Source organism: Culex quinquefasciatus, chromosome 2 (assembly GCF_015732765.1).
Source record: "Culex quinquefasciatus strain JHB chromosome 2, VPISU_Cqui_1.0_pri_paternal, whole genome shotgun sequence".
Taxonomy (NCBI): domain Eukaryota; kingdom Metazoa; phylum Arthropoda; class Insecta; order Diptera; family Culicidae; genus Culex; species Culex quinquefasciatus.
The window spans coordinates 97,295,424-97,312,771 of NC_051862.1; the positions used below are offsets into that span (position 1 = coordinate 97,295,424).

At 45.6% G+C, this 17,348-nt stretch overlaps 3 protein-coding genes across 3 annotated transcripts; 2 read left to right on the forward strand and 1 right to left on the reverse strand.

Annotated features, from left to right (window-relative positions):
* Window positions 1–1,287: 1,287 nt before the first annotated feature.
* Window positions 1,288–1,967, forward strand: LOC6031511 (coiled-coil domain-containing protein 86). The gene is made up of 2 exons (XM_038254124.1): window positions 1,288–1,600; window positions 1,657–1,967. The coding sequence occupies exons 1-2, from the start codon at window positions 1,395–1,397 to the stop codon at window positions 1,946–1,948; spliced, it is 498 nt and encodes a 165-aa protein (XP_038110052.1). The 5' UTR covers window positions 1,288–1,394; the 3' UTR covers window positions 1,949–1,967.
* Window positions 1,952–12,525, reverse strand: LOC6031512 (DNA replication ATP-dependent helicase/nuclease DNA2). Its single transcript, XM_001842250.2, has 6 exons — window positions 11,814–12,525; window positions 10,882–11,755; window positions 10,657–10,824; window positions 3,229–3,902; window positions 2,535–3,164; window positions 1,952–2,471 (listed from the first exon to the last, which is right to left on the reverse strand). Exons 1-6 carry the CDS (start codon window positions 12,408–12,410, stop codon window positions 1,998–2,000), a joined length of 3,417 nt encoding a protein of 1,138 aa, XP_001842302.2. The 5' UTR covers window positions 12,411–12,525; the 3' UTR covers window positions 1,952–1,997.
* Window positions 12,526–12,686: 161 nt separating this feature from the next.
* On the forward strand, window positions 12,687–15,950 carry LOC6031513 (chorion transcription factor Cf2). The gene is made up of 10 exons (XM_038254090.1): window positions 12,687–13,035; window positions 13,910–14,146; window positions 14,205–14,550; window positions 14,608–15,054; window positions 15,111–15,150; window positions 15,213–15,297; window positions 15,353–15,442; window positions 15,503–15,592; window positions 15,656–15,796; window positions 15,856–15,950. Exons 1-10 carry the CDS (start codon window positions 12,901–12,903, stop codon window positions 15,919–15,921), a joined length of 1,677 nt encoding a protein of 558 aa, XP_038110018.1. The 5' UTR covers window positions 12,687–12,900; the 3' UTR covers window positions 15,922–15,950.
* Window positions 15,951–17,348: the final 1,398 nt, after the last annotated feature.

Consider the following 17,348-nt stretch of genomic DNA (forward strand, 5'->3'; position numbering starts at 1 on the left):
AGGGTAAAGGTCTGGGATTCGCCCTAAGCTAGCGATACGACCAATGGCATAAATGATTTTGATGGATTAAATGTTAATCTCAAGGCAAGCAATCGGATGCTGCTGTCGAGAAAATACCCGTTTATTTAATTTTGAAATTTAAGTTTTAAATGGATTGAAATTTTATTCTCAAGGCAAGCAATCGGATGCTGCTGTTGAGATAGCTCCCGTTTAAATTTCACTATTAATTGGATTTTAATGAATTTTGTTCTTATTCTCAATGCAAGCCATTGGATGTTGCTGTTGAGGCAACTGTATTTTATTATTTTTTGGATTTTATTGACTAAAGGGTCCTATTTTAGACAGCCGGCTGTGGAAAAATAAGACCAAACAAAAAAATATATATATATATATAAAATTATGCAATTCGATTTGCCTGAGAGTTTAACCGATTTTAAAAACGTAATTTTTCTATTACTTTTTGTATTGAAACTAAAAATATTAGCGAAGTATATCTAGTTACCGATTGGATCCCGCGCTGTGATTGATGAATATACGAAATAAACTACCGACGATCGATAAAAAAAAGTCCTCGTAAATAAAACAAACGACGTGCACGCGATACGATAACGGTACCGACGACAAAAAGCGCGACGTCCCGATCACTGAGCAAACCGGTCAAAAAATCTATTTTTTGCGTTACTTAATAAAAGAACGCTCCCTAACATCCCCTTTCTTGCATCACGAAACTTAGACTAGTCTCCCTATTTACACATTTACTGAAAGCCCGACCATGGTAGTTTTAAGAAAATTTGCTAAAAATGCTGCTTATTAAATTAATTGTGGCTTTTTGGTGAAAGTAAACGCAAATATGGTAAAATGTACCATGCTTCCACAAAATTGCATGGTAGCAAATACGAAATCATTATCATTCTCTCCATAATCGAGGGTTAAAATTATCATACCGCTCTCGACATAGTAAAACTGACTGCGTTAATCAGTCAATCCAAGCACGGAATGTTTTTAGCAAAAATACGTCGGTGCGTGTTCTCAATTTAATTAACCCTACAATATGGTAGCAACTACCATGGTTGGGTTTTCAGTGTAGGGTCTCTACAATCGACGCGTCGCGAAGATCGTCAAATTCACTTTGACCAGTCTCCCTATTTTAAGATCTCTAGTCGATTGTCCACTTGAAAATGTGGTACCTTTAATTTTTCAGTGTACAAATATTTAAAGGCGGGATTTATCATTTTTCGACCAAATGCATTTTCTCCCAAACATGTTCGATACCTGTTTACACTTTTCTACCCAGCAGAACTGTCAAGCTCAATCGCACGTGCACGCTGTTGTTTAGTTTTTATTTCGTTCGTTTTTTTCTGTGCCGTCTGGATCAAGACTGCAGCTCCACCGGAATGGCCACCGCAACCATTCCGGACATTTCCGCCGTGCTGTCCAAAATCAAGGGCCCGACCGGTGAAGAAAGTGCCACCAAAACGGAAGCAACCGTCGTGCCAAAGGAAAAAGCCGTCAAGAAGGAGGAGAAGCCAGTCAAGCCGGAGCACAGCATTCCCAAGGGCAAACCAAAGTCTGGCCGGATTTGGAAGACCCAGAAGGAGCGGTAAGTTGCTGGTGGTTTTGTTTTCTTGGTCGAGTTACTGATATTCTTGTTGGCAGGTTCGCGACGGTGAAGAAATCGGTGAGGGGGAAGGTGAAAACGAAGCATCTTGCGTACCGAGAGGAAATCAAACAGATCAAGGAGCTGTCCCGGTCCATCAAGGAGGAACGCAAGCAGCAGAACGAGGAAAAGAAGCAACGCCGGGAGGAGAACAAGCTGCGCCGATTGGAGAACGAGCGCAAGTCCGAGATTGTCCAGATCATCAAGAATCCGGCCAAGCTGAAGCGGATGCGGAAGAAGCAGCTGCGGCAGATTGAAAAACGGGATTTGGATAAAATAAAGGTCGTTTGATCGTCTTTAACAAATGTAATAATGGCGAGTTTGTGCTTTCTGAACACTTTTACTGGTCCGCACAGTCCTGCAGCGCGTTGAGTACGTTGAAAACGCAGCTCCATTCAAAGCCGAACGCGTGGTCCTGCAGCGTGACTTTGGTCGCTGGATGGATGAGCTTGAACAGGTTCCGAAAGGGGGTGTACTTATCCAGCGATTTCGTATCGCCCACGATGATGAGCTTCTGCTTGGCTCGAGTCATGGCGACCGTCAAACGCTTGTGATCTTCCAAAACTTCGTACTCGCTGGCTTTCTTGTCCTCCGGCTGGTCCGGATCACCGGATTTCGTGCAAGAGTAGAAAATTACGTCTTTGTCTCGGCCCTGGAACTGGTCGACCGTGTTGATCTCCACGTCCACAGCTTGATCTTTGGTGTCCTTTTGCGATTCGTAGAACTTTTTAAGCAGTTGGAACTGTCGACGGAGCAGTTCTACCTGCGCGCGGAACGGGGCAATTATCCCGATTGAGCTGCTGTCCACGCCGCCCTGTAATGGAGAGTTTATGTTCAGACAAAGTTATCAAATCTATGTATTACATTTAGAGCTCACCTCAAACATCGTCATCACGGTGTACAGAATGACGGCCGCTTCGCAGAAGTTTTCGTAAATGGCCTTTCGCCGAACCTCCTCTACGGCACCCTGCCGCAGCATCTGGCCCAGTTCCCGCTGGCTTTCGACGATATGGTCCAGGTTGGTTTTGTACGTGTTGAGCGTGTTGATCACCACGACGGACATTTCCTGCTGGGATGCGATCACCCGCAGCAGCCACTTTTCCGACTTGTGCTTCTTCTGCATGGCGGGTGCCGTCGCGTACTTGATGGTGGCCGACGCCACGGCTTCCGTTGCGCACGTGAGCTTACCGCGGTAAGAGAGGTCGTTCGCCAGTGCGGTGATGGTTTTGTTCATGCGATATTGGGTTGGAAGTTCGCAGCATGATTCTGGCGCGTCCAACCGGAAGAAGAGACTCTCGTCAGCGCCGAGGTCTTTGGCTTTGTGCGAACGAATGACCGGCGGCAACTGGTCGGGATCTCCGATGAGTACGAACTTGTCCGCGTACAGCAACGGTCTTATCACAGCACTCTGGAACACCTGGGTGGCCTCATCAACGATGCAATAGTCGAAGGTTCGCTGAACCAACATCGAATGAGCAGCTCCCAAGCACGTGACACCGACGATTTTCTGTCAAAACAAAATACACCAATCAATAACAACCCAAATCTTCAAAATTCAACCCCCAACTCACATACGAATCATACACCGCCGCCAACTCTTCCGGCGTCGAGCACTTCTCCGTCACACTTCCATCGGTAAACTCCGCCAGCGCTGCATCAACGCGCGAGCTCGCCCCCAGCCTCAGAAACTTGATCCCATGCGGTTGCAACCGTCTCAGCACGTTATCCACCGCAGAGTGCGTGTTGCTGGTTATCAGCACCGACTTGCCCATCGCCACCAGCAACCGGATCAGCGCAATCACCGTCTGAGTCTTACCCGTTCCCGGCAATCCCTTGAACAAGCAATAACTATCCGTCCCAACCGCCGACAAAATGGCCACCCGCTGGTGCTTGTTTAAACCCCCGAGAATTTCCTTCGCCGCCGTCACGATATCCGGCGAAATCGTCTTGGAAAAGCGAGGCTTCTCCCGGTCCACGATGATTCGACGCAACGCGGCGGAACGTTCCGTATTTTCCAGCAGCACACCCAGATTCGTCAAATTGAACGTGGTGCTGCTGTTCGACTCGTAGCTGTCCAGCGTGAACTGCTCGTCCGCGTAGTGGCGGCTGAGGTCTCGCTCGAAGGACATGGTGATGTCACGCTTTCCTACGGTGATGACCCGGCCTGCGGCGACGGCCACGCGCTTCGAGGTGCTGCAGATGAGGTACTGGTTGGATTCGAAGAAGGAGGTCAGGCGTTCGTGTGCTGGAAGAGAGAATCTAGTTAAAGTAACGACCGAACAGTTTTCCAGCGATGAACGAACCAAAGCGCAATAGAGAGGCTATAGACTGTCGAAATTGGGTGCTGTATGGAAGATGGAAATGATGTGCTACTTGTATGTTAGTTCCGTGTCAAAAAGCACACCGATGTCCTTGACACAGTTCTTTCGGCTTAGAGAGGAAATGGTTGCAGTCGTTGTAGTATAGCAGAAATACGAGTGGTCCGAGATACACGAAAAGGCCCTCAAAGCAGCCGACAAGCATTCTCCAATCTTTATGTTGAGTCTGGCGATCGCTGCCGAAAGTTCGGTGAACGACGGTTTGCGATCTGACAGTGAAGCTGTCGGTCAGAAATGTCGTCAACGTTAGAAGATTCGTCCTTGTTGACTGCGATGGCGATGGTTACTCTGGAGTTACTCTGGACTGCAAACTCAGTTTCACCAGCCATCGTCATGACATCGTGTCCAGAGCCAACCGTCAGCTGGGATTAATCTTCAGGATCGCTGAGGACTTCCGGGATGTCGCATGTCTGCGCTCCCTGCACTGCGCGCTGGTAAGATCCATCCTCGAGTTCTGCTCTGTTGTCTGGTGTCCATACCAAAGCACTTGGACAGCCAAGATCGAATCAGTCCAGAGAAAATTTACTCGACTTGCCCTTCGCCGTGCGCACAATCCTGCTGGTTGGAGTCCGTACGAGGAACGTTGCCGAATCCTGCGGTTGGACACACTTGAAAAAAGGCGGCACATCTCACAAGCATCGTTCGTTGCCAAAGTGCTGGCTGGCGAAATCGACAGTCCCTGGATCCTAGCGCAGATCCAAGTTTACGCTCCCAAAAGGCCGCTCCGCCAACGTCCATACCTGCAGCTCGCACGTCGCAACACCAACTATGGACAACATGAGCCGATTCGATTTATTTGCAGTCGTTTTAATGTTTTTTTCTCAACTCTATCGTCCTAACATTTCCACTTTCATGTTTCAACAACGTGCTCGACTCTGGTATTCTAGTCAAGTGATATTTTTACAATAAACAAATAAACCCGTGGTCCTCGCTGATCTGGTTTTTGCGGAAGAAAAAAACCGGCGTCATGACCGCTAGCTCTGTGAGTTTCTGAATTGCGCCCAGTGCTGATATCCCACGATAGATGTCCACGTTCCGTTTAAGATCTTCGGAAAGGATACGATCGAGAAGGATAGATTGAAGAGGAAAACGTTACTTAATCCACCCTTAGGTGGTTGGCGCCTTCCTCACATTTAAAGAGTGCTATCCAAAATGCAAAAATTGCGTAAATAACACTTAAGTACTTATAACTTTTGATAGGGTTGTCAGATTTTCAATGTTTTGGACGCATTGGAAAGCCCTTTTGAATACCTTTCCAACGATAACGTTTTCATCAACATATCTGAGATCCGGCCTCCAAAAAGCGTATACATAACACTTAAATGCTTATAACTTTTGATAGATTTGTCAGATCTTCAATGTCTTGGAAGCGTTGGAAAGGTCTTTTGAATACCTTTCTGAAAATGTATAGCATGACGGGTTTTCATACAAAAACCACCCTTTTTACAATCTTCCGGACTTTTGCTAAAATCGTTTTTTTAGCATAACTTTTGAAGTAATTAACTAAACTGCATAATTTTTAATAGCGACTTATGGGACCCCAAGACGGATCGAATGAGGCCAAAACGGACAAAATCGGTTCAGCCAATGTCGAGATAATCGAGTGACAATTTTTTGATCAACATCCCACCACACACACAGACATTTGCTCAGAATTTGATTCTGAGTCGATAGGTATACATGAAGGTGAGTCTAGGAGGTCTAATTGAGAAGTTCATTTTTCGAGTGATTTTATAGCCTTTCCTCAGTAAAGTGAGGAAGGCAAAAAGAGATTTCTGGAGCCCGTCGATGCATTTTTTTTAGGATAATCGATGGAATTCCGTCCGGAGCTGTCGTGTTGGATAACTTGAGCTTAGCTATGGCTTCCAGAATCTTCGAGCGATGGGTTGTAATCGTTGTAATGCTTGCACTACCACAGTTTGTCTTAAATTTGTATTTGGCTTGGCTGTCAAATGTGTCTTTACTGTTGTCTTATCAACAACATTCCAAAATATGTTTGATGATAACATTGATCTTGAATTGCAAATGTAACATCCTGGAACAGAACTGTTAAATTCTAATAAACACCAATTGAATTGAAATAACATTGATCAAAATCAAATAAAAAACGTTACTTTATCCACCTTAAAGTAATTGATGTTTTCCTCACATTAATATACTTTTCAATCTTTTAAGGGAGCGTTCTTTTATTACGGGGTAGGCGTGGCTGAATGGTTACGCTGTTCGCTTTGAAAGCGGAAGAGTCTGGGTTCGATTCCCATCTGCTCCTATTGAGAAATTATGGAAAGAAGGAATTCTGAACATACATACCATACCAATCAGCTTAGAACACCATACGCGGTGCCCGTGCTGTATCAAGAAGGTTGTTCCATGTTGCTCGGTTCTGGGCTGCAGCTCGCCAGTCTCCTAGGTTGCAGATCTTTCTTAGGTCCGCCTCGATCTGATTACCCCACCGTGCACGCTGCGCTCCTGCTCTTCGGCCAGTGCCGCCATCCGGTCGCGCGCGGTCAAAGAGCATCCTGACAGGATGGTCTTCGTCCATCCTCGCGACATGGCCGGCCCACCTGAGCCTCCCGATTCTCGCCAGGGTGACGATGATCGGTTCTCCCAGCAGCGCGTGCAGTTCGTGGTTCATGCGCCTTCGCCACTCGTTCTGAGCTGTACGTACTCCACCGTAGATCGTTCGCAGCACTCGATCGGATGTCAAGGTTTTCCGTAATCCAAAGTAGGCGCGATTCGCGGAGTGGATACGAGTCCGGATCTCTAAGCTGATGTCGTTATCGGCCGTTACCAGCGATCCCAAGTACACGAATTCGCTCACCTCCTCCAGCACATCGCCATCCACAGCTAAAGGGGAGAGTCTTGGGGGGTCAACGTCCTTTGAGCCCCTCCCTTTCCTGTACTTTGTTTTCTTCGTATTCATGGCCAATCCAATTCGTCTTGCTTGCGTCTTTGAGGCGGTGTAAACCCTTTTCACCGTCTCTAGGTCTCTCGCTATAATATCAATGTCGTCCGCATAAGCAAGAAGTTGGACTGTCCTGTTGCAAATCGTGCCTCTCGTGTCTATACCCGCTCTTCGAACAACTCCCTCAAGTCCGATGTTAAACAGCGCATTGGATAAGCCGTCGCCTTGTCGTAACCCTTGGTGCGATTGGAAGGGGTCCGCTAGCTCCCCTGCCACTCGCACGTGACACATCACACGATCCTAGGTAGCCTTGATCAGCCGAGTCAGTTTGTCCGGAAATCTTTTCTCGTGCATGATCTGCCCTAGCTGTTCGCGGTCGACTATATCGTAGGCTGCCTTGAAATCGATGAAGATGTGATGTGTGGGCACGTTGTACTCACGGCATTTCTTGAGGATCTGCCGGAGCGAGAAAATTTGGTCCGTGGTGGCCCGAGCGCACTATGGGGTTTCAGGCGGCCATAAATCGAAAAACTGACATACTCTAATTATTTTTTTGGTATTTTTTTCCGAAAATAAACATTCTAACTAAGAAAAATCCAGAGTTTGAAAGTTGTAGGTTCAAAATTCACTGAATTGCAGACCTTCAAAGGCGAAAATGGTAAGAAAAAACATGTTTTTTGACAAAAAAATGATTATTTTTCATAGTTGTATTGTGTAGCTGTTTATGTATTTTTTCCTGCATCATTATATATATTCAGAAAGGTAATTGATTCAACTTTTTAATAACATTTTACAAAACACACTTTTACAGGCTAAAAAAAATAATAAAAATCAAAAAAGATGGATTTTTATTCAAAATTTAGTTTTTTTCAACTTTGCTAATGGAGTACTTTTTTGTGTGCATTTGTGCGGTCTGAAAAATTTGCAGCTTAAAATTTGAACCATGTCCTAACTTGTCTCCAAATTTCAAAGTGCACTTATGTGCACTTTTGAGTTATGCCATTTGAACATTTTGATTCATGCATGAAAATTAATGATTTCGCGTATACGCTTGGTTAAAATCACATTATTTACCTGCGGAAGCAGAAATGACGTACCTGCTATGTATGTTTTGAAAATGGTTTGATATTCATGACTTTGTTGGTACTTAGGTACGTTTAATAAAATTAGAAATTCCTATTCTAAGTATTTTACAGAAACGATTCGTCGAATATTCATATCAGTTCGTTGTTGTGTTCTTTTGAAAGTATGGATAATAATACCGTAGTGTCCCTGTACGATATAACGGAGCACTATTCTGAAAACGTGAGAACTGCTTTCGAGTATATTTGTAAGAATTACAACATTGCAGAACCATCACATGATCAACTCAGGGAAAAACCACCGAGGAAAAACTACGCATGTTGTTCTGTAGCTTCAAAACGAGGTATACAAAAGCCCATAGAAGAAGTTCATATTTTAAGTAATCTAACGACAATCGGTTACATAGTGATTTTGATTTAGAAGAATTTATCGTGGAAAACGTGAATTTGCAAGTGGATCAACAAAAAACGTGGACGAGAATCCATACAATATTCCATAAAATAAACCGTCTAAAATTCTAAAACACCGCAAAAATCAAATTTTGATTGGAGGGGGAGGGGTCTTCAAAGAGAGGTGGATTTTAACTCAAGAAGAAGGGGAGGGAGATTGAACGTAAATCAGAAACTTTAACATAGCATAAACCGCCATTCCGTGCATCAAATAGACAGAGCAAGAATATTAAAATTCACCACATTAATGCATGTGGCCTCAAATATATGAAAAAATCAAAAATTAAACTTATTTTCTGGAAAAATATCAAAATTCATTTGTTTTCATTATACTATGTACAAACAACACAAAAAAGTCACAAAAAAGCAAAAAAATATTTTTGGCCGCTCGCTTATATGGAAATACCCCATAGTGGAGCGCCAGTAAACCCCGCTTGATAGGAGCCCACGAACCTCCGTGCGTACGGTGTCAGCAGACGGCAGAGGATCTGGGAGAGGATTTTATAGGCCGCGTTGATAAACGTGATGCCGCGGTAGTTGCCGCAGTCCAGCTTATCGCCCTTTTTGTAGATGGATTCTTCTGTTTCTCCTCCCTCCAGATCTTAGAAATCACCAAGTGGATCGCCCTCGCCAACTGCTCTCCTCCATATTTGAAGAGCTCACCGATCTTTACCGGCGGCCCTATTGTTCTTCAGCTGCCTGATCTCCTTGTTCACCGTCTCCAGATCAGGTGCCGGGAACTGTTCGTCAGCAGCGGGTGGTCCAAGTTGGGCTTCAAAGCCGTCTCCATGCGCTACATCGCCGTTGAGGTGCTCGTTGAAGAACTGCTACCACCTGTTCAACACCTCGCCTTTGTCCATAAGAAGGTTTCCCTCAGCGTCCCGACAAGTGTTGGCTTGCGGCGCATAGCGCATAGCGCACGTTCTCATCAGTTGCAGCTCTCAGCTTCACCGCATAAGCTGCTTTCTTCTCGTCAAGAAGCCGCTGGCACTCCTCGTCGAACCAGCGCTGCTTTCCAACTCGGAATTCTGAACACTTGAATATGAACGAAAAATTCGTTAGCTCGCGGCGGGGTTCGATCAATCGTCCTTTCGGACAGCAGACAAAAATGCTAACCACCAGACCATCGAGGTTTAGTTGACTAGAAGGATTAAGCAGTCATTATAATCGAACCCTGGTGACGAGTACGTTGGCAAACTCGGTTTGCCTTTGAACATTCATTCATGTTTGACCTTGAACACTGTTCTGTTTGAAACAAGTTTCGTCGGGTTCGTCGAACAATTGTTTGAACCCGTGTTTAAGCATTTATCTTAAACAAAAGATTTAAGCAAAACATGAGATTGGACTTAGCTTTTACAAGTTATTCGATTTAAATTCATGTCATTTTTAAGACAAAAAAAAAAACAATTGTTGTCACCAGAGTTCAAACCCAAGTTTGAAACTCAGCGTAAACTTGGGTTTGTGTTCGAACATCCGCACAAAACGATATCAGAAAAGAGTTGCTGTTTGGACGCGGGTGAGAAAATTTTGATAGAAGTCCAAACAAAGAACGCTACAAGAATCCAAGAAACTTGATTGGAATCTGTGAACTAAAGAAAAGGACAATGCAATATTGTATGCAAAAGAGAGAGAGCATTCAGTACCGATTGGTCTGCTCCAACCTTCCATTGGATGGGTGAGTAAAACGTCGGTCCCGGCCTTGGTTATTGTTAGGCCGTTACGTCATTCCAAGCGTGGGAGTCGTCTCCCTGCTATAAAGACAAATAATACACCAAACCAGGCCTTCTCCGGCGGATTCGCTGGCGGCGGTTGGACTCGCAATCCAAAGGTAGTCAGATCGAACCCTGGGGTGGAATGTTCCTGGGAGTAGAAAGAGATTTGGCTGCTCTCCCCATTCAAGCCTATGGACTTCTAGGTTCGAGTAGAAACTTGCAATAGAGACCAAAAAAGACCTGGGGGTTCGTAAAGTGGATGGTTTGATTTGTTGGTTTGGATGCACAAATGCGACCATAGCACTCCGCAGATGCAAATATACAAAGAACATCTGGTCCATGTTGGTTTTTAAACCACGACCTCCGTTTATCAAAAGAACCCTGTAACATGCGCTGCCTCTCGGTTCGATTTAACGATCCGTAATGGTTGTTCCTACTACTGAAGACCAAATCGATCCTCCAATAAACTCACCATTTTGACTCTGCGTCCCGCCCGGCAGCAACGAATCCACGGAGAAGTTATGGTAGTACTCGCTCGTAGCGCAGATAACCCGTCCGCTCAGCCGTAAGTTCCCGAACGCTCGTCCCATCTTGTGCCGCTCCTCAACGCTCTTCGTCCAGATGTGCTTCAGCTTGAAACCTTCGAACGGACGTAGCAATTAGTTTAGTCAACTTAGGGTTGAAATTTGACACTTACTTTTCCTCGTCTCCTGATCCTCGAGGTAGGTCAAGCCGGCCCACCGGATAAAGTAGTCAATGTGCCGGTCGGACAGATGACTGAGCGATTCGTCCGCAATCAGCTTGATCGAGTGATCCGCCGGGAGATCGCGACCTTCGCGCTGCAGATGCGCCGTACAAATAACCGCGTACGGACAGCGCGAGCAAACGTGGGCATTGTTCAGCGGTTCCGGCAGCTGGAGCGTGTCTTTGGCGAGGTCAAAGTCGGCACTGTCCGCGTTCGGGAGGCTTTTGGAGAGAAAGTTTGCGACTTCGTTGCGAAGCATGATGAGGTCGCGTTTTATGTTGCGATTGCCCGAAACGGGTGCGCACTTGCCTTCGCGGAGGTAGAGCAGAATTCCGTTCTCCACCCTGTGGCCGACCAGGTTCATCATCATCTCGTACAGCACGAGCTGGCCCTTATGCTCGGCGGAGAAACTAGCGCGACCCGTCTTCAACTCGAGTGGCATGACTTGTAGGGGTTGGTTTGAGTTGCATCGCGCATCAACTGTAACGTCGATCTTGCCTTTTAGTCCGAGCTGGTGGCACCAAATGTTCTCCTCGATGTCGCAAACGGCGTGGATTTGAACCTGCGAATCGCCGCTAGGTGGAAAGAACGGTTTCTTGGGAAGTTGCGACGCAAAGTGTTTCGTTACAAAGTTGTGAATTTTGGCGTAGAACGGTTCGATCTCCTTGATCGCGTCCGCCTTGGTCATGCTGCATCCGTACAGCATGTGGGCCATTGCGTTCGATGCAAGGTAGGTGTTTCCCAGAGAAACGATGTCTGACATGTCGGTAAGCTTGTTCCGCAGCGTACGCTGCAGCAGTTCGTGCACGATCGTTCCGATCATCATCTGAAAAAAGAAGAATCAGTTATTCTTTTAAAACCAGAAAATTTTAAGAGGTCCTCACCAATTTGCTGTCCTTGTCCACGCCCCGAAAGCGTTCTTGCAGGACGCCTCGCCGTTGGCAGTACAACGCCCCAACAACAGAAGTTCCCGACACGAGATAGTCCGGGTCGGTTACGATCATGCCGTCCTGGTTACTGACCCGATAAACCTGGGCACAACGGTCGAACCCTGCCATGATCGACACGGTGGCGCCCTCCACAAGCTGCAGCCCCGTCCAGGGCGGTTCGAGGACACACTTGGCCTTGGTGGCACCGGTAGCTTTATCGCTGACGATTAGTGTAACTGTCCGGTTCTCATGCGGCCGGACGGACTCGATCCGGCATCGACGCCATTCGGAAAGGTCGAGCGTGAACCTTTCGGCGTCCTCGAGGGCCTGCAAGTCGAGCCCAAAAGTGTCGTCGTCGTCATCGTCGAAAAGGCCATCTAACTCGCTCTCGTTGAACATTGGTTTGTCGCTCAACTTATCCAGGGTGTTGAACTCGGCTGCGCCGCAAACTTTCTTCCTAGGCTGAAGCACGTTAATCCGTTCCGTGTCGTTTTCAGTGTCCGAGTTAGAATGTTGGTTGTAGTTTCGTTTAGATGCATTACTGTTGCTCATTTTAGCTTATTTCAGTTATAATTCGATGCTGAAAATGTCCACCAAATTAACTTAATTCGCAATCGATCGCAATCGAATTTGGCGCCCTTTGCAAAAAGTGACGTTTCTCACACACAGCTGCACGTTCGGATGTAAACAACCCGAAAGGGAGTTGGACATTTTACCGCCTGCCGATAAATCCCGCCTGGCGTACACGCTCATCTAGAATCAAGCAAAAGAGTCGAATTGAGTCATTTCCAAAATATTCGCGAAACGCACAATACTTTTTGACAATTTGTGACGTACGACGCCATATTAGTGTTGATTGTTTTGCAGCCAAATTGTTTACATGTAGAAAAATCTAAATTTTTAGTCAAAATCCCGTTTAATTTGCAAATTCACCACTTGAAAAGCTGGACAGGGTTTCTGTACTTGGCTTTCCACCGGAATCTGTTGATAATTTGTTTGTAGGACTGAGTTTTTGAACGGAATCAAGCTGGATTTCCCCATCATGGAGGAGCTGAACTCGATGAGGAATCTGGAGCTGGACAAAATCTGTCGTATCTGTCTGGCCATGAAGCGCGAGATGCGGCCTCTGTTTGGCGAGATGGTCGCGGAAATGTTGATGGAAATCGCCAAGATACAGGTAACTAGCTTGAATTCATCAGTTTGTGCGAAAGCTGAATTGGGGTTTCCAGTTCTCAAGCTCAGCTTGCAAACTTGTATCTGGTCCTTTCAAGGACAGGGGTTGCAATCTGTGAGACGATGTCACTGGTTTTCAACTAAACAGGACGCCCCACATCGAGACTAGGTATTCGCACTCCCGATTCAGCTGCATTCCGAAAACACAAGAATTACGAACAATCAAGAATGTTTAAAGATCCGGAACAAATGGCATAGACATAGGTACGAAAAGGACACCGATTAGAAACTCGGAACATGGAACTGCAGATCACTACGTTTTGTTAGGTACAAGTACGTTCTATCGAACGAACTTGAACCCCTCAACTTCCATGCTGTGATACTGCAGGTGATGTGCTGGAAGGGGACAAAACGTAAGAGGACGATGCTTTGGGGTGTACCAAAGCGGCGGATCCGAAAACAAGCAGCGTCCCGGATTCATAGTGTTGGGCAAGAAGGGAAGATGTGTGATAGATTGGGATCCGATCAACGATCGGATGTGAAAAATTAAGGCCGTTTGTTCAACTAGTACATCTTCAACGTGCATTGCCTACACAAGAAATTCTCCTATACCAAGAAGAAAGCATTCTATCCTAAACTGGAGCAGAAGTTAGACAGCTGTCAGTAGAGGAACGTGAAAATGGTCATCGGAGTTATGAATGCTAGCATTGGATGGGAGGAGATATACAAATCGAAAGGCCCGAACATCCTGCAAATCGTCACGAATGACAATGACTATCCACATTGTATATCATCTAGGCAGCTTCCCAAGAGGGCTGTTGGATAGACATTCGGCTGGCTCAACACAACTTTAAAAAATTCCTAAAAATCCTTTTCAGATCGAGCAGCTGGACGGTTGGCCGGACAAGATCTGCATTCAGTGCATTCACCAGGTGAGCCGCTGCCATGCGTTCAAGACGCGGGTTGAGAAGTCGGACACGACGCTGCGACAGTACATCAAGGGTATTACGGTAGTCGTGGAGGACCATCACGCGCCCTCGCATCACGAAATGCAGCGGACAGCCGCGATTGCACAGCAGCAGCCGCAACCGCCGAAGATTCAGCAGATTCAACCTGTATGATTTCTAGATTTTTGTTATCGCAATTTGATTAAAAACTGTGATACTTTTTTAGATTCAGGAAATTCACATCCAACGCGCGGACATTCCAACGATGGCCGAGCAGACGGCCCCCACGATGATACTGACCAACGCCCAACTGCTGAACGCCGGCGCGCAGATAATAAACGCTGGACATTTATTGACCACCGCGGCCGGTCAGCAAATCATCCAAGCGCCGCAGTATCACGCGGCCCAGATCGGTCAGTTCATCCAGGGTCTGCCGAACACGATCCAGATGATTGCGCACGGAGCGCCCCATCCGACGCAGATTCTGCAAATTCAGCGCACCGCCGACGACCGGTGTGAGATTGTGGTACAGCCCGAGATGCAAGAGCAGCAGTATTATGACGAAAATAATGGTGCGGATTGTGAAATCCTGAAATTCCAACCATTTTAACTACTGTTTACTCTTTCAGTGATTTCCGTAAACCCCGTCCAATCCGTTCCGGTTATGGTTGCGGCTCCTACGATACACCAGCAAATCGCCCAGCAAGCTCTTCACCATCACCATCAACAACAGCAGCAGCAGCATCATCAACAGCAACAACACCAACAACACCAACAGCAGCAACATCACCATCATCACCACCATCCACAGGAACCGGAACCGGAACCTGAGGAGGAGGAACACCTGCAGCAGGATCCGCAGGAAGAGGAAGAGTCCGAGGAGTCGCACATGAAGGAAGGCCCCGACTCGGAGGAGTGTGGCGATTTGGATGAGAGTATCGACAACGAAGAAATGGTCGAGGAAGAGATGCTGGAGGAGATTGAGGGTGAAGTGGAGGAGGCTGAACAAGAGCAGGAACAGGAGGAAGAGTTTTACATCACCGATGGCGAGTCGGACGACGAGGAGAAGAAGCTGGGTTTGTATGGAATGCTCTTTTCGAAGTTAAACTTAATTAACGAATTTATTCTTTAGCTGATTTCATGACGCAACAAACTACGCAGCACGATGGACGGTAAGAGAAAATACATTCTCTCCATGTGTATGTCAGATTCACGAGCAAATTGCTTTTTTCAGATTTATCTGCAATTTGTGCCGCAAAGAGTTCAGCCAAGAAAAGTGGCTCCAAACGCACATGTCCTCGCACTCAAATTGGCTGAAGGCAAGTAATTGTCTTAGTGGCTAGAAACAATATTAAAATCTACTCTTTTTTGCAGGCAAACTGTAAAAAGCAACCCGAGTGTGAAATTTGCCACAAAAGCTTTCGCGGTCCCGGAATGCTGCGGATGCACATGAAGACGCACGAGGTTAATCATATTTAGATATTAGCATTTAAACATTATTTAAAATTTAATTAAACATTCCAGAAAGCCGACAAACTACCCACCTGTTCGATTTGCCAGCGAGAGTTCAAATCCAAGTCGATTCTCTACCGACATCGGCAAACTCATTTCGAGGTAAGCTCTGTTCACACTTGTTTTAAAAATTGATCAAAATATTTTGCATTTCCACAAAACCAGAAAAACTTTGCCTGCACCCTGTGTGATAAGCGGTTCAGCTCAAACTACCAGCTGAACATTCACGTCCAGCGGCATAAACAGCCCAAGGACCACAAGTGTCAGCACTGCGATAAGGCGTTCTACAATGCTTCCGACTTGAAGGTAAGCCGATTTCTACAATCCGTTTCAATTTAACCAATCTTATCTCCCAACCAACGCAGGTTCACGTAAATCAGCACCTAGGAATAAAGGTGATTCAAATCAAGAAAGTCTCCACGACCAGCTAATGATGAGCATTCATTAGCAAAAAAAAAAACTAGTACTTCCTAGACGAGATCATGACAAGCGAAAAGTGGCGATGTCGATGTCTCAAATTTGTTTCTCGTCTTCTGTGAAATCTTCTAGCGCGAGTAAAACATTTAAGGTTGAGCTTTTTTTTTCTAAACTACTGAATGTCGTACATTACAGTCTAAGTTCTATTTATAGTTTTGTTTTAGCGGTAATCTTAAATTAAATGTGTAAATAATTTCATAATTAACAAAGTGTACGCTAGTAAGAAAACGTAAACGATCTAGGTCTAATTTTAGATAATAAATCGCTTGTGCAATGCTTTGGTTAGTAAATGCAAATAATAAAACATGATTTTTGTTTCTAGTTTTGTCCATCCGTTAATTTTCTATCTCAAAACCCCCCAGTTTGGAAATACATGAAAATTCGGTGATTCGAGAAAGGATTGATCGGAAATCTCAACCCACCCCACTCCGTGGACAATTGCCCTTACCCCTCCCAATTTTTTTAATTACTTTGTATTACAATGGCAAAAAAAACAAGTTATTAGAGCGTTGGCAGTGGGGACGCGCAGTCTTGTATTTTTTTTTTAATTTCTTCTGTGTCGCTGTTTGTATGCTCGTGTGGTTAGTGGTTATTATAATTCAGAGTCGACGGCGGGCATCGGGGCCACGCCGTTGTTCCGCAGGATTGTTCCTGTTTCGGCGTCCTCTTTTCTCGTTAAGTCATTGTGTTACAAGGTAACATCTTAACCGGCTGGTAGCACCAGTGCACCAAGACTTTGAGATCGAATTTTCTCGAAGATGTGACAATATATCAACTGCTTCTTTTTGCCGATGTTTAAGAAACATATAAAAAAACTTCTTAACAATTTCACCCACACAAAAAAATATTACTGTAATGACAAAAGTATTTTACTTTCGAATTAAAAAGTTGCCAAAATTTGCTGGAGGGAAAGTTTTTTTCTTATTTAAAAAATGAAAACTTTTACTGCTACAGTTTTTGAAAATCTCCTTACTAACTGATTTAAAAGTATTATCTTTTAATAAGACTGTATAATTTCTTTCATTTTGCCGTTCTCATGTAACCGTGTATGGCTAAGTCCCAAATGTAAAGAAAGACTTGGGTGGGTCCGGTGGTGCTGGTGCTGGTGAGTCTAGGACACAAAGCAAAGCCGACCGCGGCAGCAGCCAGGACTCGGACGCGGAAACCTTCGTGAGCCAAACATCAGCAGCGGAACGCCTTCGAAGGAGGGTGGTTCGGGTGCGGGACAAGGTCGAGTGCTCGAAAAAGACAAGGCCAGCTTCCTGCAGGAACTGTTCCAAGACCGGAATGGGTAAGAAGGAAGCTTGGGTGTTTTGTCGGGAAACGTCGACCACCCTTACCGAATCAACGGCGAACTCCTCCAAGACTGTCCTAATTTCAC

Bases quoted from the DNA above. Each gene is read 5' to 3' on its own strand.
- LOC6031511 (XM_038254124.1), top strand. From the start codon at position 1,395: ATGGCCACCGCAACCATTCCGGACATTTCCGCCGTGCTGTCCAAAATC. The intron at 1,601-1,656 runs GTAAGTTGCTGG...TCTTGTTGGCAG, and splicing joins TGGAAGACCCAGAAGGAGCG to GTTCGCGACGGTGAAGAAAT.
- LOC6031512 (XM_001842250.2), bottom strand. From the start codon at position 12,410: ATGAGCAACAGTAATGCATCTAAACGAAACTACAACCAACATTCTAAC. The intron at 11,756-11,813 runs GTGAGGACCTCT...TTCTTTTTTCAG, and splicing joins TGGACAAGGACAGCAAATTG to ATGATGATCGGAACGATCGT. The intron at 2,472-2,534 runs GTGAGCTCTAAA...TCTCCATTACAG, and splicing joins CCGTGATGACGATGTTTGAG to GGCGGCGTGGACAGCAGCTC.
- LOC6031513 (XM_038254090.1), top strand. From the start codon at position 12,901: ATGGAGGAGCTGAACTCGATGAGGAATCTGGAGCTGGACAAAATCTGT. The intron at 14,147-14,204 runs GTATGATTTCTA...ATACTTTTTTAG, and splicing joins AGATTCAGCAGATTCAACCT to ATTCAGGAAATTCACATCCA. The intron at 15,593-15,655 runs GTAAGCTCTGTT...CCACAAAACCAG, and splicing joins ATCGGCAAACTCATTTCGAG to AAAAACTTTGCCTGCACCCT.